Raw genomic sequence first — 25102 nt, 5'->3', positions numbered from 1 at the left:
CCCCTTCAAGTCTTTTATTCTCTGTCTGTCTTGGAGAGCAATCCCAGACCTGTCAATCATTGCATTTTGTTACCTCACTAAGGGTGGGATTGAGTTTGACGCCCCGATTCGTTCGCTGAGAGATTTTCTTTGTACACCAATCAGATCTGCCTGTCCTCCTGTCGCCAGGCGGAGTAGTACACTACAACACGGGGCCCCTAATCTCTATCACTGTCTGCCTGCTGCTCCCTCTCTCCATCTGTACCCCAATCTCTTTTGCGCTCCTTCTTTCTGCCCCCTCTCGTTTTCTGTCCTCTTCTATTTGTCATTGTCTCTCTCTCACTGACACCTACTCCATTTATTTCTCTCGTGCTCGCTCACCATTTGTCACTTACGTGCTCATTCCTCTCTTTCCAGTGACTGTCTTTTAGTTCTTTAGTTTTGGCCTTGTGCTTTGTTTATGCTAAGTTGTCTTTATTGGATCCTAACACAGCAGAGCACAGCTGGGAGACAGACGGGAACACTGTGTATGTGTATGTGTGTGTGGGATTGTTTGACATAGGGTACAAAAACCAGGAGCCCAAAATAGTATGTATAGAGATGTGAATTGACAGCAGCAGTGTGTTTCCAATCCAGCATTTTCTTTACACAGAAAACACCAGTATTGTCATGTGAGTTGAAGACATGGTTGATTATATCCTGTGCAGAATATAGACAAAACTCACTTGATCAGCCTGTGTGTGTTTCCTAACTTTAACAGATGCTGTCAGTCTATGTGGCCCAAAGCACTGCAGTGTTAACCAGCTCTCACTGCTCCCTCTGTCAGTGTTAAACACTTCACTTTCACCTGAAGGCAGTAATCACAGAGACAACAACAAAAGCCTTTTCCAGAGTTTTCTATAATATATCTGTACCTCCTAATGTCTTCTGCTTCATGATTCTAAAACTCTTTTTGTTCCCATTGTTAGTATTTTGCAATATTTTGAGACACAAGTTGTCACTCCATCACCTGTCAAACAACCAGCTTTTCAATAATGTGATGTATTTATACCTAGATTTTGCAGCTGTTGAAAACAGTGCTGTTTAGGATTTTTCCCTGGAAAGACCTGCCAGACACTGGGTGTTAGAGCAGGAAATGTATAACTATCACAGAGTGGAGGTTTTTAATGAAAGTTTTTAGGAACTTAGATTTTGGATGAAATTGCTTTTGTGCATACATAGACACTTCTGCAACTCTAATAATGCAGATTAGCTTCAGGTAGTGAAAACTTTGAAAAACTTCTGTAAGATTTTATTTTGATTTAAATTTAAACTTCATGTCATTTCACAGCCAACCATGTTGGTTTTTTATCTTCCATTGCAGGTTCTGTCCCCACTGTCTGACTCCATCCTTGCAGAAAAGACTGTGACTGTGTTGGATGACAAGGTAAAATAGCATACTGCTTTATTTTATGGATTTTGGATGTAGGTTTATTTTATTGCCATGTGTTATGGATCTCATCTTGTAGATCACTGGTTATACAAGGGGACAGTATTGAGCTTAATAGCCAAAAAATGAAAGCAAACAACATCCAAAGTGGCTGACACAGCAAGTAAACACATGTTTATCAGGGCACTCCCTGTGGACATTGAACCCGAAGTACTCAAACTGAGCAATACAGTATCAGGCCATGGTATGGTATAACAAGGAAAAACAAAGGTAATTTGATTTGTTGACCTTTATAAGATCATCCATTATGGTCCATTTAAGATTTACATTGATGCTTGCCTAATACTGCTTAATTTACCCACATAATTTATCAAAATGTCATCATGCAGTACTGCAGAAGGTGCTGAATCTATCCCATTGTGTTTAATGTGCAGCTCTTTTTACATACAAAAGAATCATTTTGGTGTACTTAACACTTGGCACACAGTGAACACACTTACTGATTTCCAATAAGCCAGACCATTGTGACCAAACCTTGTCTCTTCCCTTTCCTGTCCTTTCAAGCCACTAAAAGAGAAAGAAGTCAAACTTTTTCATAGGCTGCTCTGTGAGTGACTTCTTTTTTGTCTAGGTCACTATCACAGACCTTGGAGTCCAGCTGGTTGCATCTCTGTCTCTCAGTATGACAGCAAGTCCTGGAAATTACCAGGCTATCCAGTTAACGACTACGGCTACAGACCTGCTACACACACATAAACAGGTAGGACATAATATAGGCATTCATGAACTCTCTCTTGCTCTCTCTCTCTGTCTCTCTCTCTCTCTCTCTCTCTCTCTCTCACACACACACACACACACACACACACACACACACACAGATCAAAATGTCTACATCTCTGCAAGATATCAAATCCTCCCAGGGTTGTATTTATCAGATTTTCAGAATATAGCTTGCACATGCAGACACATGATAAACATACATAAACACCTCACCTTGCCTTTAGGTTTGTATCACACACACACACACACACACACACACACACACACACATGAACACACAAACAAACACTTATATAAACTGATGGACTACATCTTAAGCTGTTCCCATCTCTATGGTAATACCCCTAAGGTTGTAATCACAGATCATAAACAGTAATTCTGTGCTGCGGACATCATATCACTGTTATCGCTTCCATAATCAGTTTCTAATTAGGAGTGCGTAACTTCCAGGCTATAGCACTACTTGGCTACAGTTATACCCACCTAAAAGATACAGTTTTTTTTTTTTCTTTTTTAATGACAGTCCAGGCCTAGAATGTAAGCTAAATAAAAAAGAGCTTAATAAAGGCAATTACTTTTTCAGTTTTTTTCTCAATGTTTAATTGAAATCATAATTGAAACTACATTTATAATATACATGACCAACTAAATTATGATTATAAAGAGATATAATTAAAATGTAAAAAAAAATTAAATACCAGTGTTTTAAATCTACCTTTTCTAATTCTCATCCCTCCACTTTTGCTCTTTTAGACAATACATAACCATCAGTTATCTACAGAAAAAAACATTCTTATACACCTAAAAACTATACACACACACATAGAGTGACACCCACATGCATGCTATAATGCAAGGCTACCACCAAACCTGACTCTCTAATCACATTGCCAAGGGTTATTATTATTATGCTATCTCAAGCTATTATCCCTCACGCCCTCTCTGTCTCCCAGCTTCCCTTCTCCCTCCTTTTCTTTTTCTTTTTCTTTTTTTATCAAACAGCATCCCACGTTAGAATTTCTATCCAAGGGCTAATTGGATGAGAGGAAGCTCATTACGATGAAAATATAGATCTGATCCTACATTTCATTCAAGCATTAATTTCTTTTTCTTTTGCTACTTGTCTGTTGTTATCTACATCATTCACCATTACCTGTGGAGAGAGAGGAGAGGGAAAGTAAGGAGGAGAAGAAAACAGGGTAAAAAGAAGTGGAAAACAGAGGTAGGGTAAAGGAAAGGAAGAGGCAAGAAAAAATGACAATTTAATGTAAATATAAAGCAAGGGAAAGAGATAAAGTGTTGTTCCTCATGTCAGAGCTTAATTACTTTTGTAGGGAGGTTTTTGTTGTGTTATACCAACACCATCTTTTCTGTGTTCTGATTAAAGAAATGGGTTTTATCAAGGGAAATTAGTGAGGCAGGATCACTTAAAGACAAGCCAAATACATTCTCTGCTGAACTGTTTTTTTTATGGAATAGTTGCTGCTAGAAGAAGACAACAAACATTCTTCTCTAGGTTTTGTTCTCATTGTATTGGAATATATGGACAATCACAGACAAGATGAGAGAGTCAGAAAAAGACAGAAAACAGAGTGGTTAGTCTATTTTTGTGTCTTTCTCCAAGAGGTATGTTTATTTCCATTATGTTGGAGATGCAAACAACATTTAAAAACATATCAGAAAGTAGAGAGTTTGGTTGATACAGCTTTTAAAAAAAAAAAAAAAAAAAAAAAAAAACAGTTGCCTGCTGCATCTGTATATAACACTGATAAGAGTAGTGAGATTAAATCAACACCTTTGTATTTCATATAGCCACATGATCCTTTGTTCATATACAAATGTGCCAAAGTTATGGCCTGTGGGTCATGTAAAAAAAAGAAAAAAAACAATTTCTCTGCAATAGTAAGAGCAGAGTGGAATTTGTCAATAGTACCTAATCACACATACACAAAATGTTTTTGTCTCGTTCAGGAAGCTGTGATCAGTGCATGGATCCAGTACAGTGATGGTTCAGTGACACCACTTGATATCTATGATCCCAAGGACTTCCTCCTCTCAGCTGTCTCACTGGATGAGAGTGTCATCTCCATAACCAATCAGGTACTGGCAGCTTCCTTTTGATCAGATGTGTAAAGTTAAAGCTTTGTGAAGGATGCTAGAAATCTTACAACACAAATTTTACAGATGGTAGAAAATAAATATTAGCAGATGACATTGTTGAAAGCTTAACTTAATCAAAGGCCCATGTGTTTGTTCATCTTCATATTATCTCTGTCAATTAGGAACAACACTGGCCAATTGTGTTAGCAGAGGGTGACGGTCAAGGGCCACTGGTTCGTGTAGAGATGGTCATCTCTGAGACCTGTCAGAAGTCCAAAAGGAAGAGCGTGCTGGCATCTGGAGTGGGTAACGTGTTGGTGAAGTTTGGAGCAAAGAGTGAAGGAAAGAGGTGTGATGGGAAGAGGTGGACAGGAGGATGGAGGAGGAATGGACAACAGCACTAGCGAGCAGCGAACAAAGGATGGAGGAGAGTGGAAGTCCAACAGTGCACCAGTGGATCGAGAAGAAGGAGCCATGAGGAAGGTGGGAAGAAACAATGAATGAATGAGAAATGGGCAGGGTTGTTGGAGGGATATTTTCCTTAAATAGAAACTTAAATTTGCTACAACATCATTACATAATATTGTTTCATTCTTGTGTAATTCAGCAAAATGAGGATGGCATGAACATTGATAGGTTTGATAGGTAAAAATTGTCATCTATAAAAACCCACTTTGGATAGAAATTAAACATGTGCATGTGTTGATTACCTCTTGCCAGGTTAGCACAACGACCAAAAGCACAGTAACCCACCGTGCTTCAGGTGGTAAAGCTGCCAGCGGAGGCAGCAGCAGCAGCCGAGGCAGCGGTCCAAACCAAGCGGGAGATTACAGTGGCTACCCAGCACAAGTGGAAGTACCAGGGACTGGGGACAGTGAGCTGACCCACACCACCAGAGGACTGTCAGACCTGGAGATTGGAATGTATGCCCTTCTGGGAGTGTTCTGTCTGGCAATACTGGTCTTCCTCATCAACTGTGTCAGCTTTGCTTTCAGGTAAAACTTTGGAAAAATAGTTTTCATCATTTGAGCTAAGTATTTAAACTCCATAGACTTGTGTTGGTAAGAGTTACACTGTGGTTGAGAAACCTCATAGTGCAGACCATTATGTGACCCTGAAAGGCTTATATACCAAGTGCCTGATGTTGATGGACAATGTTATAATATCGTAATAGTAATATAAAAGAAGCAGCACAGCCTGAAAATGTTCAAAATTATACTGCAGCAGTAGACTAATGATCGTCCTTTGTCTGCAGATACCGTCACAAGCAAGTGCCCGTTCTGGAGACAGGAGGCAACATGAACCACGCCCATGACTGGGTATGGCTTGGCAATGAAGCTGATCCTTTTAGCTGACCACTCTGACCAATGCCAGGGTGGGCTGCCAGACGAATGTACCACCATCATCGACCGGAATGAAGGAGGATACGAGGAGAACAAGTACCTGCTGAATGGGGCTGGTAACACCTTGGTGATGGGCATGGGTACAGGCATGGGCACCATTAGTGGGAGTGGTGGCACAGGTGGACACCGGGGCATCACCCACGGACAGACCATACCCAGATCTGTCCCAGAACCGCATCAATGCCTTTCAGCAATCACTACTGGTGGCAAAGACGCCACTGGCCAGGCAGAGCATCTGAATAATTCCCCCCGAGCCACGGCTGCAGCTGCAGTTGCAGCTGCCAAACGCAAACGTGTCAAGTTCACGTCTTTTGCCACTGTTCTGCCCAATGATAATTCGGGTGGGGGTGGCCCATACACCAACTCCTCAGTCCTGGTGACCAATGGGAGTGAAGATGACATCAAGTGGGTGTGTCAGGATATGGACCTGGGTCAGTCTGAAATCAGAACCTACATGGAGAGGCTACAAGACAATCTGTGACTCATGGGAAAGAGACTGAGAAATGGAGGGGCAGAGGATGAGTGCAGGCGGGGGAGGATGGACAATGAGTACAATTCACCTGTAATGCCTTTGCAATGGATGAAGGGAGGGAGAATGGGAGGAATATGAGACCAGTAAAATGAAGATTATTGAACAGATAGTGTAGGGGATGGGTAAATTTAGCTCCCCTTAGGCTATGGAAAGCATCGTCACTAGCTCACACATCAATAGTAGCAAACAATAAACAACATTATGAGTTAATTTTATGTTATTTTTTGTGACAATAAATATGAATGTTTCTTTTCAGAATACCAGTAAAGCATTGTGCTATACATTAATTCAGAGTATGTTATTGGATAAACATTATTAAGCCACTACACATTTAAACAAGGAGTCTCAGAAGTCTTTTTTTACTCATATGGTATATTGCCAACACTGACTGTGGCTGTTGATTGATTATTGAGAGATCTCATTTTAATATACAAACCTGCCATTTACCTGCCAAGTCTGCTGAGTGGTTACATAATGAATCACTAACTAAGATACAATCTGTTTATTCTTATTCTATCATGTGACCCATCTCCTTTTGACATTGCTCAGAAGTAAAATGAAACATGTAAAAAAAAAAAAAAAAAAAAAAAATATATATATATATATATATATATATATATATATATATATATATATTCCAAGTACTCTCCTGCAAATTCAGGCACTTTGCAGTCACAAGTGGGAGCTGCCATTTAGCACTGTATTCAGGCAATCGTCCTCTTTCCTCAAACAGAGCGCATCAAGTTGGAAAATGATATGTCACACAAAAGGCTGTTTCTCCCTTGGATCCAAGACAGAGGCATTTAATCTTGCACAATTCCAAACAGGAAAGGACATTAGCCATATTTGAGGCTTACTTCCTGTTTTCTGAAACCTTGCAGTCAATGACGGCTTTCTCCCTGTATTCAGAACCAATCTCATCATCCCCTGGCCCCTCGCCTTGTTGACTGGACAGCAGTAGAAACTTTGTGAACTAAAGTACACAGTGAAATACTGTGAAATACTGTCTGTAAACTAAAATAAGAGGTGTCTCAAATGAAAAGGAGGCTGCTTGGGCTTTGCAAAGCCTGATGGAACATTTAATAATGAGGATTATTTAAAATAGAAACCGCATAGGGTTCAACACAGACCAGAGTACGTACAGTGTTATACATGGAGCTAACATGATATTCCGAATGACATTACAATAAAAATGAAAATGGAGTGACACTCTTGAATATCTAATGAAGAGACGTGGGTTCATAACACATGTTGCTGAACTCTATTATATATATATATTTTTTTTTTTCCTTTTGTTTGTCCTTTTTGATAAATAGAATGATTTTATTATGTTTTTCATTGTTATTTTTTCCTAATTTGGGAAGATATTAATTGTAGCTTTTTATTTCTGAGATTTATTAAGACTTTGAGGATATATGAGTCTTTTTTTTTCTTCTAGAGATCTATTTATTTAAATTTACATTTGAGAGGGTGAGGAAGGGAAGAAAGGCCAAGGGCAAAGACTGAAAACAGTAGACCTGTTGGTGAATGATAGCACATACAGAAAGAGAGGAAGTGAAAGGAAGGAGACAGAACAGGCAGAGGTTGCCTCACCTTCGTTAAGCTCAGGTGACGAGTCATGAAGAACTGACAATAAAAAAGGAGAACTGTAAGATTGTCAAGATTGCAATATTTATTTATAAATGTGTTACTGTTTCAGAGTACACTGTATGTTGTAAATAATAAAACATGCTTCAAAGTGCTTGTGAATAAGACTGCAGGTCACTAGCCAACAACATGGTGATATTTTGTACATTTTACGGTGCAAATATGGTACACAATACTATCTACCACCACAATGTGAAAGTGATTATTATTGGTTCTTATTGGTTCTTTTTCTAAAGATGTTCCTGTCTTTGTTTAAAGTATTGAATGAGTTCTTGTCTTTGTACAGGGTAGGAATCAGTTTACCTCCATAATGAGATGTAAAAATGGAGGCAATCCATCATGTATCACACTCAAAATTACTCAAAGATGGTGAGTCGGAGAGATCCATTTCAGAAAGAAAACCAAATCAAATGTTAGGACATTTACCAGTGGGCTTGTCCAAGGGAAAACAAAGGCAGAATCTGGATTACTGCCAAAACTAAGCATCTCTCTTTTCAATCATTTGTTAAACAAGAAACATAATAAAAATGCACATTGAAAACACAACTGAAACAGAGAGAAGATAGAATAGAAAGAAAAGAGAGCTTGGATAGATGGATAAGAGACCTGAGCTAACTCCAAATGGGGGAACTAAATGGGCTGCACAGCCTCCACCAAAGCAATAGATATTTTTGACTAATGATGGCGACTGTACTGTATGTTCTGGACACGTACACATTACTTTATCTTTGCCTACTCTGAAGTAGCAACAAGACTGCTGTGAAAGGATAAGTCGAACAGATACAAGTTCAATAGCTGCTTAAGGTATAAGTGTAGCAGTGTTCTCAGATGAAAAACTTTTTGATTCTTAACATGCTAGAACTGTGGGTTTAATCATACTTTTCAGCCTGTGAGACCTATTCTACCTGTTGTATAATTTTTAAACTGTATGGATGTCATCTAAAAAAAATACAAGGTTAGTTTTAAGAGATTCTTTTGGGGGCATTTCACCTTTTATTTGATACAAGAGAAAGGCAGATCTACTGCATGTATCCATCGTGCATGCTTACTGAACTGCTGCTGAACTTTGCACAGTTCCCAAGAGGAACTGTTTTAAAAGCATAAATGTTTGGCTTCTTTGCAGCTGTCAGAAGGTTACACACAAAAAACCCAGGACAGTAGCTGTTTGCAACTAGAAAGAACAGGTTTGCATGTTATGTCCATATCCTCTGGCAATCCATCTCCTACAGAATTGTGTTCATTTAACCAATTTGCAATAGCAGCGTTCAACCAATGCAAGTAATGCTGTGATGTTTCTGCAGCTCTACGAAAAGTAAACGTAAGCAAGGTGATTGGGTTTACAATATGTTCTGCTGAGACTTTCAATACTCAGCATAATGCTGCACAAGAACATTTCATTTCTTCCAAAACTTATTTAACTAATGCAAAATAGTTTCATATCAACATAAGTCTGATGAGAAAGGTTTATGCCACTCACAATGTGTAACACTCCTTGTTGTACACATTTGGTAGGCAATGTCTCTGTAAACGATATGCATATGGTGCTGCTTTGTTGTTGTTTTTTTTTTTAGAGAAAACAAGGAGGCCTTATTTTCAGAGGATGGTTTTACATTATCAGTCACTGTAGATGTCTCCTCCTGTCTTGTACTAACACTTTACTGAAGTGAATGTACCACCTTAGAATCACATCAGCTCTGTATACTTTGACACACATCTCTAAGCCAAATTATTTTCAGACCAATGCATGTAAATCCTAAAGGTGGAAATACAGAAGCATATTTATAAACAGTTCCTCTTGATTGGAGCCAATGCGCAGCAGTAGTTCAACAAGCAAGCAGTAAAAACATGGAACTTCTACAATGGTGACATCTGACTGTGTTGAAAACCACAAAACCAGTCACTAAAAGACAAATACATATTCTCATAAGAAAAGACTTACATTGTTGAAATGGTGTTCATTTGTTATGTAGTTACAGTGGGAGGTACACATGAACAGCAGTCGAACACTCTACAGATAGAAGAGGTTTTTTGTTTAATTTCTTTTTCTTTTTGCTATTGTCATTGTTTAAACATGGTTCTTGGAGGCCAATAAAGACCCATAACCAAGACCAACAGCCTGCTTCTTTGTCTAATAATACTCTGTGATATACACTGTCATATGATACTCGGCTACTAAGGGTTTCCACCAGAGAAGTTGTTAGGCCTGGTGGCTGATTGTTGTAACGGTGTTATGAAGGATGGAGTGCTCACTGGCTACACTTGGTCAACCTGAGGCTGGGCTAATGTTGTTGACTTGGCAGAGCCACAAATGTTAGCAGTCTCTTCTATATTGCCATTATTTCCTATATTTGGCAGTTTGACAAAACTGTCAAGGTTTTTTGGATTTTTACCTCTCTTCTTTGACATTCTTAGGCCCAGTGGGGGGTCAACTGAGGCCCAGCAGACTGCCAGGCTTGCAAAACATTGGTGGAAACCCTGCTACTGCTTCCTGCTGTGACTGTCTGAAAGTTTTGACTCATAAAACACCAAAAAACACTTTCATTGCAGTTTCTGTGTATCAGCCTTTCATGGAGATGGTACTGTACGGAGTACAACCAGACAGGTAGATACAGTAGCAGGAACTTGAGTCATCTTGAGTCAAGTTATGTGTATAAATACATGCATTTTTTCAATCATATGTGTGCTAATATGTCAGGCTAAACAAAGAGACTGTGTAGAGGTGGTTTTACTGGATTGTCTAAGATTGTATATGCCGGTCACACCATGTTAATGAAATGCAATGCTCACACAAAAAAAGTAATTAATTGTATACAGTATATCTGAAAAGATATTGTGCCTATTTTACCATAAAAGGGAAAACAAATATATTTTGAACAACCTAAAGCTTTGCAACACTGTTAAGACACTAAAATGTATTTGGTATTCTCTTGTGGTACTTCATAGATGGTGTTGAAAGATTTCCAGTGGTGTTTCTGTAAGAACGCTTCAGATAAACAGTGACTAAACCTTTAATTAAGAATATAGCCAGTAGTGTCATGAAGACAAGACAACAGCCACTAACTTCAGTGATTAGCACACCTTCAGTCAGAGAGGAAGAACTAATGAAATCACCTGGTGGCTCCAGACTTATTTGAGATGAGCCATGCCAGAGGAGAATCAATCAGCAGTGATCACTGTCTGGCTTTAGTGCATTAAGGTAATTGTAGTTTTCCGAGCCCAGGAATGCTGATACACTCAATCTACATCAACTACATACAACATGGGAAGTGATTTGCTCATGACTAAATTTAGAGCCACTGTATGTGGCTTAAAAGTTCACCAACAGTGACAATTTTCTTTTTTTCTTTTTGGTCACACAGCTGACATTGGTTGTATGGTCACATTTTACATATGAAATGACTACTTTACCACTGGGTACAGCTCATCCTTTGAGATCCCTTGCTAAATTTGTCTGGGCTTTAATCGCCAAGTTTCTGTGAGCTGCTGCTTGGAGGCCCAGCGGGAGTCTTGATGATGAAGAGAGGCATTTACATCAAAAGTTAATTAAGATAATGCTTTGCAGCCCACCGGATTGCCATGAATAAGTATGAAATTAGATATCCATGATAAAGTTTACATTTGATCTTAAGTGCCTACGTCACCCTGTGGCATACTGCCCACCCTCTCACAAAGTGTGTAAAGAAAAGCTGAAGTATGAAAAAAGGTAGAGCAGAGGACACAGTGTGTTTCCCTTAGATATTGGCACAAATCATCATCTCTAATGAGATGTATCACAGTTGTTGGGTTGTTGTCAGTCAATGTCCTCTTGAAGCACTGTCATTGGCCTGGCCACTTCTAAACAAACTATATAGAAAATGCAGCAGGCAGTGTCTGCTGTACTGATATTCTTCATATCTGTTATACAGAAACATTTAAGCCTACTGAACTTTGACTTTGAAGATGCCAAAAGCTTGCCACTCAATAGAACTGCCGTCTGCAGAGACATGATACAATGATGACATGATTGAATATGGCTTGACACTGTGCAGAGTCAAGTGTGTTTAAAACCCAGAGGCATATGAAGGGCTTGTCCTGTTGGTGAGGAGCAAATATGTGACAAGTGGGTTTTGACAAGCAAACAAAATTTATGCACATGTGCAAAAACTGTGTATTTGTTGATGTTGAATCTGTCAGTCACATCCATGTTCTAGTCTTGGTTGGGCCACAGTTTGTCAGCAGGGTCTTGTCTGCTTGTATAAAATGATCTAAATGTAAATCAAATAATCACAAATAGCAATGAGGAAATTGTCAAAATGCAAATATATGTTAGTGATTAAAATATTTTAATCTAGCCTCTATATTCTACCATGACCAGTATCACCAACCTGCATTGTTCTAAACTTCAGTTCATTAAAAATGCACACAGCCCACAAAGGGGATGCACACTTTACAAGCTAAAAAAATATTAAAACATATTAAATTTAGTCATTTCCATTATCAAATAACAGACACCTCCTATTTCGTTTAATTGAGCTTCCTTAAATGAGTGAAACAGCGCCCCCTGGTTTGAGGGGGCGGTAAACAGTAAGTCGGTGTGATCAAAGGTGACGTAGCATTTTCACAATCCAGTCTCGTTGTTCGAGGGAGAGAGACCAGGTGAAGTTAATTAGACAATCAGGAGTTTCAGACAGTAACCGTGTGCCACTGCGAAACAGTAAAAAGTTACTGGGTAAAAACGAGCGGCATTCTGAAGACAGTCTGGCCGCAACACAAGTTGCAAAGTTGATGAAAAATCAAACAAACAACACGTGAGCGTTTGCTTGTTTTCAAGTGCTGCTATTACCAGCTAAGTGTACAGTGTTTTTTTTTTTTTTTTGACATAGTTTGGTTCCTTAGCGGTGGTGGAGCGAGGAGAAGAGATATTAATTGTCTGGACTAATAAACTGAATTACCATCATAAAACTTGGATATACGGACCATCATCGCCATGACGGAAATAAGAATGCAACTGGACGTCAAAAACGTGAGTAAGATACAATAAGTAAATATGTTTGTCTATCTGTACGTCTTGCTCGCTGGATTGATGTTACGGAGGTCATTTTATGTCCTGGACTGTTTTCTCTGATGCTGCAAAGACGAGCCCGCCGAGGCTTGTGAAATTTCACCAGTTTTGCATTTGTTGTTTTTTAAACGACCAGCTTATTGTGTGATTTGTGTGAGCTTGTCCAGACGGTGTTCTAATTGCCTGTGAGAATTTCTTCATCCTTTTAACTGTTCGAGGCCGTGTTGTATCATTGAAGGAGCAGGCATACTGGAGGTTTGTTGGTTATCTGAACAAGTCGTGCAATTGATTTTTATTTTTTTTTTATTTTATTGTTAAGTTTGGTTATCAGCGTGTGTGTTTGAAGATGCATAGGAAAGTAGCATAGGCTAAGACTTGTATCTGTGATGTGTGTATTTGAATTTGATGTGGTTTGTTTCATTATACCACAGTGCAACTATAGGCTTTCTAAGAATCTGATGCGGTAAATTCAGCCATGTCCACTCTGAGGCCATAATCTGTGATGAGACATTTTGTGTCTCATGCCAAAACAGACAAGTGGATTTAGTCCGGCCTTTGTAGTTTGAATGGGCCAGAACTATCACTGGCAAATTGACTTGCACGAGAAGAAAGATGAATTTAGAGACAAATCAAACAGAGAGGATCACTCACTCACTAGCAAATGTATGAATGAACTGTGGATTCATACCTTTGTATTGATGGTAAATCAACAGCCTTCCCTTTTCTTGAGTGCTCTGCGGGGGCAGACAATAAATAGAACAATTTTCTGAAAATGGCTTCAAATAGGACTGAACTAGACAGGACAGAATAAGTGATTCTAGATAGTAACAGTAACACTGGGAACTCCCTCATAGGCATGCAACATTAATACCCTTGCTTACTTTATCTTGAGAAATGCACTCTCTCTATCTTTTTGTATACACACACATTTTCTCTGGCACTATAAATGTTAAGTTTTTTTGTCTTTACAAATAGATACCCTCTTTATCTTTATTAATGGATTTTTTTCCCGTTTGTAACTATATCTTCCATTTACTCACAAAAAGAAAAAGATGTCTCATTTCTGTCTGAACAGCAGACATCATATAGTTTCATCCTGCAAAGCACAGATATTGTTTAGTCTTTTCATATTCAGCTCAACAGAGGACAGTCAAATACCTCTTAGAGACAACACTGGTGCATTGAGTCAACTTAACATTACACACACAGAGCACTTTATTAGGAACACTATACTAATACTTGGTTGGACCTCCCTTTGCCCCGAGCACAGCACCAGTTCTTTGTGGTATGGATTCCACATGATGTTGGAAATATTCCCTTTTTAAATTCTGGTCCATGCTGACATTATTGCATCACATAACCTTTGTACCACATCCCAAAGGGGTTCTATTGCAGTCACATCTAGTGACTGGGGAGACCACTAAAGTACATTGAACCCATTGTCAAGTTCATGAAACCAGTTTGAGATTACTTTTTCTTGGTGACATGGTGTATTATCATGCTGAAAGTAGCCTATATAGAATAAAGGGATGCACATGATCAGCAACAATACTCAAATAGGCTGTGGCATTCAAACCATGATTGATTGGCATTATGGGGTGGAGAAAACATTACTCACATTGTTACACCATCATCACCAGCCTTGGAAGTTTCACGCAAGGCAGGTTGGGTCCGTGGATTCAGGCTGTTGATGCCTAACTCTGACCCTACCATCTGCGTGCCTCAGCAGAAATTCAAATTCATCAGACCAGGCTATGTTTTTCTAGTCTTACTGGATGTTTTTTTTTGTTTTTCACACCATTCTGAGTAAACTCTAGAGACTGTTGTGTGTGAAAATCCCAGGAGATCAGCAGTTTCATAAATACTCAAACCAGCCCGTCTGGCACTGACGAGTATGACATGGTCAAAGTCACTGAGATCACATTTTTTCCCCATTCTGATGTTTGACCTGTATCTGTACAATCAAAATCATTGCACTGATGCCACACGCTTGGCTGACTGGATAATAACATGTATGAGGTGTAAAGGTGTTCCCAATAAAGTGCTTTTTCAGTGTAAACTGAAGCGCTTTATTTTAAATTTGATGTTTTCTTGAGGTGATGTTCAGTGTAAAAGTGTGCATGTTTTATGTACCATTTTTGCATCAAACTTTGCTGCTGATGATATGAAGTAGATTTTGAAAGAATTCTGTAATGGCGATACACAATGCTTTTCAATTTAGGCTGTGTGTGTAGAAGTCACAAGTGCTACATACACCTGCAGCAGATTATTTTATTTTATTACTTCTCTTCACTTCCCCACTTGTGTTTTCAGTCCACAGTGAGCAAAACAGAAAAATATTTTATATAATGAAGTCAAAAACTTCTCCTTCAACACTTCACTGACAAGTGTGATGAAAACCTGAATATGACAGCTTCATAAAGGTAGGATTTATTACAGAGATGTATTGAATTGCAGTGCTGTAGATGTTACAGTGTTACTATTTTTCTGGTATTTCAGTCCACATTTTAAGATCCATTGTGCGTCTGGCGTTTGTGTAACAGATGGCCCATATTTTATTGCATTAAGGACTTATTTATTTATTTACATAAAAAACAATGAGAAAAAATATACTCCCTGTCTAACTGGGATATGGAGTTTCCACTCTTGTTAACGTTATTCACCTGTTCTTCAGGAGAACCAGCTTTGTTTTCAAGCAAAGTTTTTGATATTAAAATACATCTTAATTCTTTATTAAATATAACTTTTTCTTAGTAGTCAAAGAATCTGTAGGGTTTAATGAGTACCAAAGCAAATCATCAATCAATCAAATTAGTAAACCAACAAAAAATACATTTTGACAGGAATGTCTTTTTTTCCCAATTTACAGAATAAACAATCTAATTTATTGAAAAAGTGAGATTTACAATTTTATCAACTTTCAGATTTCTTCCATGAGCCTCAGTTTTGACAACTTGCTTGTGTGATCCTTAAACAGGCAGAGCCATGCGGATGCTGCACTGAAATGTATTTTACGCCCCAGTGAGAATGCAGCTATTGAGAGAAGCCAGACTCATGAGGGAAAACAAAAGCAGTAGTCCAAATCTAGACCCTTATTACTCTTTACGAGTAGTAAGGGTAACATAGAGTCTCTCAAGCCATTTCTCCAAATATCACCCCATTTTCCTCTATCACATACCACAATGTTAAAATGCTTCTGTGCGCGTGTGTTGTAGTTATGAGTGTATTTGTGTCTGTATCTATTCTTGCTTTTCTATTCTTATGAGGATTAAGTTACTCTAATGGCAATAGGAAGTTGAGGGAAAACCTCCAAAGTGAGGATGTATTGTTGCGAAACTAGTTTACTAGTTTAGCATATGTAACATGACAACTTTGCATTATCACTTCACATTTTATGCTTTTCACATCATTTCATGCCATATCATTTCTCTACTGACTAACTCCTAACCCTAACAGCTTTAAGTGATGCACAAAAAGCTTAAAATGACACGAGAAGCATTTATACATATGCTTGGATGTATAGGCATGCTCAACTTTCTGTCAGTGGGTTTGTCTGTGTGTGAGTGACTGTGCATGTATGTTATGATGAGGCTATCTGTTGTTGTTATAATAATAATAATAATAATAATAATAATAATACAGAGTTATTTTCGAGGGAGTGCAGTAATGACAGTATTACCTTTACAAAATAGAGCCATAGTGCTTTTGTCCATTAAGGTAAATACACCTGTACACTTTCTTTTATGCTTGCAGGGCACACAAACATACACAAACCCACACAAGGGCTAAAACCAGCAGGACTATAATAAACACATTTTATTTTGCTGGCTTATATAACCCCCTAAAATGACACATAGATACAGTTTGTGCCCCCTCCTACTACCATTACACCACAAATAGTTAAAATAGTTATGTGTGCATACTAAAATGTAAGATGTCACTGTTTTCTATTTTGTCCTAACCCAGCCTTGCCAGCTTAGGTTTCTCTGAATCTCCTCCTTTCTCATTGTGCTTGTGTCACTATCAGTTTCTTACACTTGCAACTGTCATATACTGTAGTCTTTATCTCTTACAGCTGTTCGACTCCTTTGCACACATACTTTTCTTCTGACTGTCCACACAGGTAAACCCAAACTCAAATACGACCAATTTGTCTTTCTCTCACTTTGACCCTCCATGTCTTTGCCTGTCTGCTGCTCTCTCACACTTGATCTCTGTCTGTCTCACTTGCTCGTGCACATACAGTATTCCACTCTCCAATTTAGTGCTGCTTTCCATTAACATGTGTTTTGTCCGTCCCTGCAGGCTCTGCTCTGCTACACTAGTTGATTTACAGCTCTTATCAAATACATATTGCCAAGCGAGTGAGACGTGCAACCTTTCATTTGCACGCTGCCGCCCTGCAAATTCGACACGCTACATTAACAAGAAAAATGACTATTGCTGTGCATGCCAAGAGACTGTGTTTGTGTGTGTATGTGTGTGCGTGTGTGAGGGAGGGAGAGTGAGACAGAAAGATGAATAAAAAGTGCCACAGAAGGAAATACTGTACAGTAAGTGTGTGTGAGTTTAAGTTTTACCATCTGTGTAGGTGAGAGAGCAAGGGATGGATAGAAGTGTATGCAGGTTTAACAGTGACAGTGTGTTTTTTGAAAGGGAGAGTAAAGACAAAATGGCCATATACCATCAAGGTGTCCTGGGTGCCCACCAAGGGATGCCAGTGGAAAAAGTGAAAGTCCTGTTTTTAAGTGATCTGGGTTCAGTCCAAAAGCACAGAACATCCTCTCATGTAAATTTTTACTGGTACCTTTATCAAAATGTTAAAAATAAATTGATTTTAGTGTATTTGCCTAACAAAATCTTTGTTTCTAATTGGGTTATTTCAGATCAAAAGTCAGATTTTTTTTTTGCCAGAATTATTGTGCATATTTATCTTTTTACAGATTGTTAAGAGAAACATAAATATTAAATCTAGTTGTAGATTGTGAGAAAATGTAAAGTTGTTACATGGTGTGGAGTTGTGGAATTTAATATCCCGGGGATAACAGACAGAGTGATCAGAAGTTACAAGATAAAATTGGTATGTACTGGCAAGGGTGAATATATATTTGTTAGTGTGTTTGTGTATATGTAGAACTTAATTTCCCTGAGGGAGTCATCCCAAAGGGATCAATAAAGTCTAAGTCTATGTATGTGTGGGTTTCCTGCCATAAGAAGTTTGTACAGCCATGGGGTATTCAATCCCTGAAGGCTGTGTTGGCTTTGGTTTGGTAGTCCTGACAAAACCAAAGAGTGAGAATTTAATTAAATCTGTAACAGAAACTCCTTATATTTGCCAGTAATCCAAAACTAACCTCAAAAATGAGAATGACCATTTATTTATATTATAGTGAACTTAATTAGTGAGCTAATTAGCAGAATAAAGTAACTTACAACACAGGTTTCACAACTGCATAATGTCTGGTGAAAGAAGTAGTTGAAGTATTTTAAAAAAATTATTTAGTATATTTATTTTAGTTTATTCTGATTGATATTTTCTGACAGAATGACTACCTATTTTTAACACATTTATAGATTGTTTGCACTGTAACTAATCACAAGATGTTTTTTTAATCTTATTGATATATATTATGTCATATATTTTGTGTTTATATTTGTCTATTCTAAACATTTTTTAGCTTTTATTTTTGATTATTATTGATATTATCTAATAAGTTTTGAGGGTTTCTATTGTTTCTATTGAAGATATCAAATCACTTTTCAGTCTACTGATGTTTGTTGATTGTTCTCTGTGTATGTAGGTACAACCATTCTGCAATGACAAAAAGCATTTCTTTTACGTTTTTCATCTCCTCAGTTTTCTTTGGGAGCCATTGCTGGATTTCACCTGAAAGATTCCCTTTGTAAGCCTTGCTGCTCAGCAGGAAATGAAAGCATTGACTGTAAATGACACAAGACACTGTGAGGTACTTGTGAGTCCATTAGGAAGCTGACTTATCCCGGCCTGCCTATCTATCCTGTTTAAATTGATGAATGACCAGTCAAGGAGTTTATTGCAGTGCAGTAGCTTTGTATACGAACTCTCACATGCACTATTATATTACTACTCTTGTGAGGACTTGGTGTCTATATGAATTTCTCTTAGTCTAACCTTAACCCTCCGCACCAGCCTTTTACCTAGACTACTTGTACAAAGTAAAGTTAAATAAAAATAAAATAAAGTTTTCACTGACAACATTGTGACAGCACAATGTTAGCAGAGCAGCAGCTTCAGTCCTCTGTCAGGATGTGTTGAAGTATACTATTGAGTGTAATTAAGCCATGTTTTGGCAGTGCTTAGTGTTTAGAAAAAATATGGCTTAAGGTGCTGTTGTATAGCCCAAGTGACAACAAGCTATTATACCGCCTATGACAGTGGTATTGATTAAAGTGTATCTGATGACTGGGAAAAAAAAATGCTGAAATGCTTTCTGTGTAGACAAGCTTTTAGGGTAAGTGATGCAATCAAGTATGTAGTGATTATATGGTAAATCTGTAGCGAATTAATTCACAGTATGTCATTGTAATATCCTCCTGCGTATATGTTAAAAAGTTTTCATGATTTAGGAATTCGCTCATAAAATTTGCACATACAGATATGCGTCTGTGTGCTGTAAATGTGAGTTTTTGCATTTGTGTGTGAAAAAAACATTGACTTGCTATATAACAGTGGCTTACATTCAAACACACACAGACACACATACATGCTTCCCTGTGTAACTCATGGCCCATTAATCGCTGTGTGACCTCCCTGAGGTGTTTGGTGATCCACAGCTCTTAGTGAGCTTGCAAGCTAATAGATTATATCCTACTACTGACACACACACACACACACACACAAATAAGAGCCTCTTAGCATGTTCACAGATCATGGTGTTAATAGATTGTGGCATCATTCACTGTTTGGACATATTTCCTCAGATATACAGTAGATACATAGACTGTATAGAGTAGATAGAGATACATACACATACTTCACACAGCGACAACTAAATTGCAGTCTGTGTCATTGCTGTTGTAACTAATGGCCTCATTACTCTTGGCATACAGACGCACAGAAACGCACACACTGAGCAATTAGTGGATTCCTGAACGTACCCACTCACAAAATCCCCAAAACCAGGTATAGGCATGCACATGTTACTATTTCTCTGCAATTAAATCCACTGGGTCTCCTCCTAGATTCACAAATACACGTACACGCATAAAATCAAGATGGGGTCAGACTGCAAGGTGAGCTACACAACCCTATTATTTCTATACAGCTACACACATACACACACAATACAACCAAGGTCTTTGACTGTTTATCATTGACTCTCAAACTAGCAAACTGGCAGAAGTGAGCCACAAGCCTAGTCCTGCAGCCATTAAGTTAATGCTCCCTCCCTCTCTCTCCCTCTCTCTCTCTCTCTATCTCTCTATCTCTCTCTCTCTCTCACGCACACACACAGACATGTACATTCAGGTACATGTCTGCTCAGCCAACCCCACTGCACCAACTGTACCACAGCCCATAGTCCGGCAAAGTCTGCCTTGATTTATGACTGACTGTGTATTTGTGCGCGCGTGTGCATAAGCCTTTACTAATAAACCATGTGAATAGATATAATAAATATAGATATAGATATCACTGTGTTTATATGTGTGTGCGTGTGTAGGTGTATGATATATGATATGTTCAGTCAGACTCGGAGCCCTAAATGGCTCCTCATCCATTCAGCTCTTCTTTGTTTAATGACAGCTGGAACTTCAATGAAAGAAGGAGAGAAAACCGACATCAAATGAGGCACAGAAAGACAAAACAAAAGGGTAGAAACAGAGGAGAATGAATTTGAAAGAATTATTAAGAGTATAAATTACAGATGCTGGTAGCAGCATCAGTATTCTGTACATATCTTGATCAACAAAACCTTCATATGAATTCAAAATTGCAACCTCACCTATAGTGACACTTCTGTCAGAAACATAATGAGATCACGTTGATTAGAATTTAACCAGGCATGTTTTTTTATTAATACATTGATATTGTAGTTGTTATATTGCTCTTTTTCAAGCATTTCAAAGGGCAATTCTAACAGTTATTTTGTGTATTTTTAAAACAGCTTGCTGTGCAGAGTGTACCTTATTGAGGTCAAGATTGATTGTTTTCATGCCTAGCAGTCACACAACTAGTAGCACAAAAGCTCCAGAGGAAACCAAATAAGAGAAAAAACCTGAGAATTTTATGTGAGGGAGTTTGTAGTCAAATGGTTTAAGTCTAAAAGTGTACTGCAAGTACCTCTAGTAAATTGAAGCTAATGAAGAACAAACAGTGCTCTGCCATGTGCCAAGACAAATATCTGAGTTTGGCAATACCCTCTACAGAGCCAGTTTGTTGGGGAACTGGACTTTAAGGACTCAGGCTGGGCAATGATTTGGCCAGAAGGAAATGCAGTTGGCATTTGTAATAAATGACAGCGGCCTGATGCCATGTGGCTGGGATGCATTTCACAGATTTTTAATGTAATAATTTACATGTTTTCTTGTTTTTGGCAGAAAAAGATGTTTTTAGCACTTTAGACATCCAGCTGTAAAAAATTTACTGACAGTGTGTGCTGTGCTTATAAATTACTAAGTTATGTTACAGAATACTCTATAGTTAAATAAAGAGAACATTTTGATGGAATTTTGTTGCTTGCTGGCATGTTCACAGTTTTGATTTGTAATAGCGTGTGGGGAAATTTAGGTTTTAGCGGAACTTAAGTGACAGATACTGGTACTGATACAAAGTCTGTGTCTTATAATTCAAAACAATAAGAGTGAGACAAAGTGTTGACAAAGTATGAAGCTCACCCATGACACAACATCTTGTTAGGCCATCCTACCATTTATCACTGCCTTCACCATCCAGCCCCTTCACCCTCCTTGCCACTCTTCAACTCCTGCCTCACCCCTTCCTCTTCTTTGCACCCCACCCATTTGGTGATGTATTTCTACTTTGATGCACACTTTACTGTGGTCTTGCTTCTCTTCTTGGCTGAAGTCACAGGGCTTTGTTCGTTGAGCATGTGCACACCTGTATAGGAGTGTGTGTCCCCCTGTTTGGTTCTCCTAAGTGTCAGTGTGTGCATTTTATCTGCTTATGTTTGACTATATGAATCTCAGAGCATGAAAATTTCCCCATGGGAGTTGGTGACATCTTACTGTGTGTGTGTGTGTGTTCTGCAGGTATATAAGTTTGTGAATTTGTGCTGCAGGTGCATTTTGTTTGTCTGTGTGTGTGCGTGTATGTGTGTGCTAACATCAGTGCATGCTGGTCTCTCCATCCACATTTGTGTGTGTGTGTGTTTGTACCTGTATCTCTGGTGGTCCTACAAATAGCTGATACAAATTGCATCGCAGCATCAGCCTTCTATCTCTGCCTGTGTGTGTGTGTGTGTGTGTGTGTGTGTGTGTGTCAGTGTCATCGCTATATGACCAGTTTTGGTGAAAACTACTTTTCCTCGCTACGCTTGATGTTGCTCTACACTTGCTTTTTTTCTCTCTCATCCTCCCTTCAGGTTTGCTCTGTGTCTCGGTACTGTAAGCCTTATTTACATTCACAGCCAGGCTGAAACCCCTGGGAGTCCCACAGTCGTCCAGCATCCAGCCTTGACAGAGACAAGTGATTCTTTGTGCGGTTGGCCTATCCTGGCTCTCTCAAGTTCTGGCTCAGTTTGTCTTCTTCTCTTTCGGGGTCGCAGTGTCTCTCTCCCTCATTGTCTTTCTCTCTCTGTTTGCTCACAAAACAAAACGAGCTTGTGCTTGTTAATGTCTCAATTTGTTTACTCTGCTGCTGTTTTTTCTTTATCATAATCAACAAATTCCCCAAAGAGACAGAAAACTAATAATGATTTAGCCCGACTGACAAATATTTCCTGTGTATCCACAGCCTGATATAGCTTATGCCTCCATGTCATAGAACGTAACTGTTATATAAAAATTGAAAAGAGCTAAACTTGCATTTCAACCCTAGCAATTCCATTCATATACAGCTAATTTCCAACAGCAGATACTTCTTGGAGGAAATGTAATGTCAACATAATGAGGAAATGTTGTTAATTAACGTATCTGGCAAGTCACAAAGAAGCGTTGCAGTGGAGCTCATTTCCATCAAAATGGAGATGAGTTGTCCACCGGACAGTCCAACTGGCCAATCAGCCATTTGGACTGTTTGGCCTGCTTTTTTTTTTTTCCCCCTTATGTTTTTTTTACTGGTGGACTTGGACTATCTTGTACTAATATACTCAATGTAGCATATTTCCTGTAAACCCATTAGGGATCTATTGTTCTGTATCCTGTGCGACCTTTTCCTGTCTTTCTTCATTTTTGCCTCATTCTCTCTACCTTTCTTGCTCTTCCTGTCTCAGTCACTCTGTATACTGTCTCTGAATGCTGAGGCTTAAGGTTTCCCATTGCATTTTAATGAGATGATCAATGTTATTCACTTTATCTGTCAGTGATTTTAATACTGTTGCTGATCAGTGTACATACATTTTTCTACATGCAGATGCATGAGCCCTCCTATCTTTATACTTTATTATTTTATTACTAGCCTTTTTTTGGTATCTATCTAGGTCATTCCTGTGTCTGTCCATCTGCCTCTGCTCCCCTCTTCCAAAACTGCAAGACCCAGAAACACCAGTGACAGTAAAATTATGGCCCAGTAATTGCAGTGGTGCTGGGTTTGGTCCTGGGATATCATCCGTCTCCAGGCAGCCAAACTACTTTTCAGGAAGCAACCACTGGAACTGATTTACCTCCAAATTTATTTGAGGCACCACTCTCTGCCTCCTTCTTTTCATTTTGTGCACTTCTTTCTTTCATTTCATCAGCTATTTTTTTTTGGGCTTCTCGTCTTTTTCAATCTGGATTTAGTGTTACTCTCTTCTCCTGTTTATCCTCCATCACTCTATCTATCTCTGTTTTTGAATGTGATTTTCAGACCATAGTTTTCCCATTGAATAAGTAGTAAAGTTAGTTTACAGCTCTATTATAGCTGCTGAGACTGACCTGCTCTTTGCTTTAACTAATTAAGTTGTAGATAGGCCACATCAATTCTAGGTATAAAATCATTCCGATGTGTAACGTGTGTTTGAGGGTGGGGTTGAAAAATCTACAGTGTGTGTGTATGTGGAGAATAAAGTAAAACTTGAGGAATTTAGAATAACAGGTGGGTGGAATTGTGTGTATGTTTCTGTTTGTGTGCATGTGTGAGATATTTGCGGATGTGTGCAGACTCTAATATAAAACAGTTGAATGGTGTTTGAGATTTGTGTGTGTGTGTGTGTGTGTGTGTGTGTGTGTGTGTTAGTGGTGAAGTTTGAGGTTCTTCCTTTGGAAAGGCTGATGGGATGTTAGGTTCCATTTTAGGAGGCAGCCATGCCTATAAATCGCTTGATGATGTTTTGCTGCAGCAGAGGGGAAACTTGCACAAGAGATGAAAAATGTTTGAAAATGAAGAAAAAATGAATGACAAAAGGTGAAAGTGGGCTGATTTTGGGGAAAAAAAGGAGTGTCTCTTTTGTTGCCTTCTCCCTCTTTCTCCCTTCCTTTCTCCACCTGAGTGATTGTAGCTTGCCAGTGTTTTCAATTGTGCAGAGAAGCACATCTCTTTCTTTCTTTGTCGGTTTCCCTCTCAGAATGCTTGCTTATATCAGCAGATCAAAGCTGGGGCATGTATAAGTTTTTTGGGATTTTTTTTTTTGACACAGACGAGTGAACAAAGAAATAATTTCTGAACCAAATCGTTTACCCCCCAGTGAAAAGTTTGTCTGTGTTTTGGGTTCACCGTCAAGGAAATGGAAGTTCTTGTATTTCACAGGCTGACAGTACTGACACTATCAAATGAGTGAGAGAGGTAAAAAAAAAACCAAACAAACAAAAAAAAAAAACATGGCTCCTTCCTTGGAAGTATCCTTTGCAGGCCTGGAACTGCATTGTGCTGAGATTATTGTTGATATAAATATGTCAAAAGTTTAGTTGAGTTGAAGCAACTTTGGGTTTGTCTTATCAAAATGTGATCTGCAGCCAAGTAAACAGCTGTTTAATCTTGCCCTTGTGTGTATAGCTGCTATACCTGTCTTGTTATTTGCATTCTGTTCATAGAAGCTGTTATGGTTTTATTTTCA

At 38.6% G+C, this 25102-nt stretch overlaps 1 protein-coding gene across 1 annotated transcript in view; it reads left to right on the top strand.

Annotated features, from left to right (window-relative positions):
• The window catches only part of si:dkey-215k6.1 (transmembrane protein 132C), a 225629-nt gene extending 215651 nt beyond the window's left edge, over positions 1-9978 (top strand). The window contains 8 exon segments of the mRNA XM_018671676.2: positions 1343-1405; positions 2040-2168; positions 4160-4288; positions 4471-4637; positions 4639-4771; positions 5009-5283; positions 5544-5630; positions 5632-9978. Of these exon segments, the coding sequence (XP_018527192.2) occupies positions 1343-1405; positions 2040-2168; positions 4160-4288; positions 4471-4637; positions 4639-4771; positions 5009-5283; positions 5544-5630; positions 5632-6172 (1524 nt within the window). The 3' untranslated portion in view covers positions 6173-9978.
• The last annotated feature ends 15124 nt before the right edge of the window (positions 9979-25102 follow it).

The sequence above is a fragment of the Lates calcarifer genome, linkage group LG13 (genome assembly GCF_001640805.2).
Source record: "Lates calcarifer isolate ASB-BC8 linkage group LG13, TLL_Latcal_v3, whole genome shotgun sequence".
In the NCBI taxonomy this organism is placed as follows: domain Eukaryota; kingdom Metazoa; phylum Chordata; class Actinopteri; family Centropomidae; genus Lates; species Lates calcarifer.
This window is presented reverse-complemented; position numbering and strand designations above follow the sequence as displayed.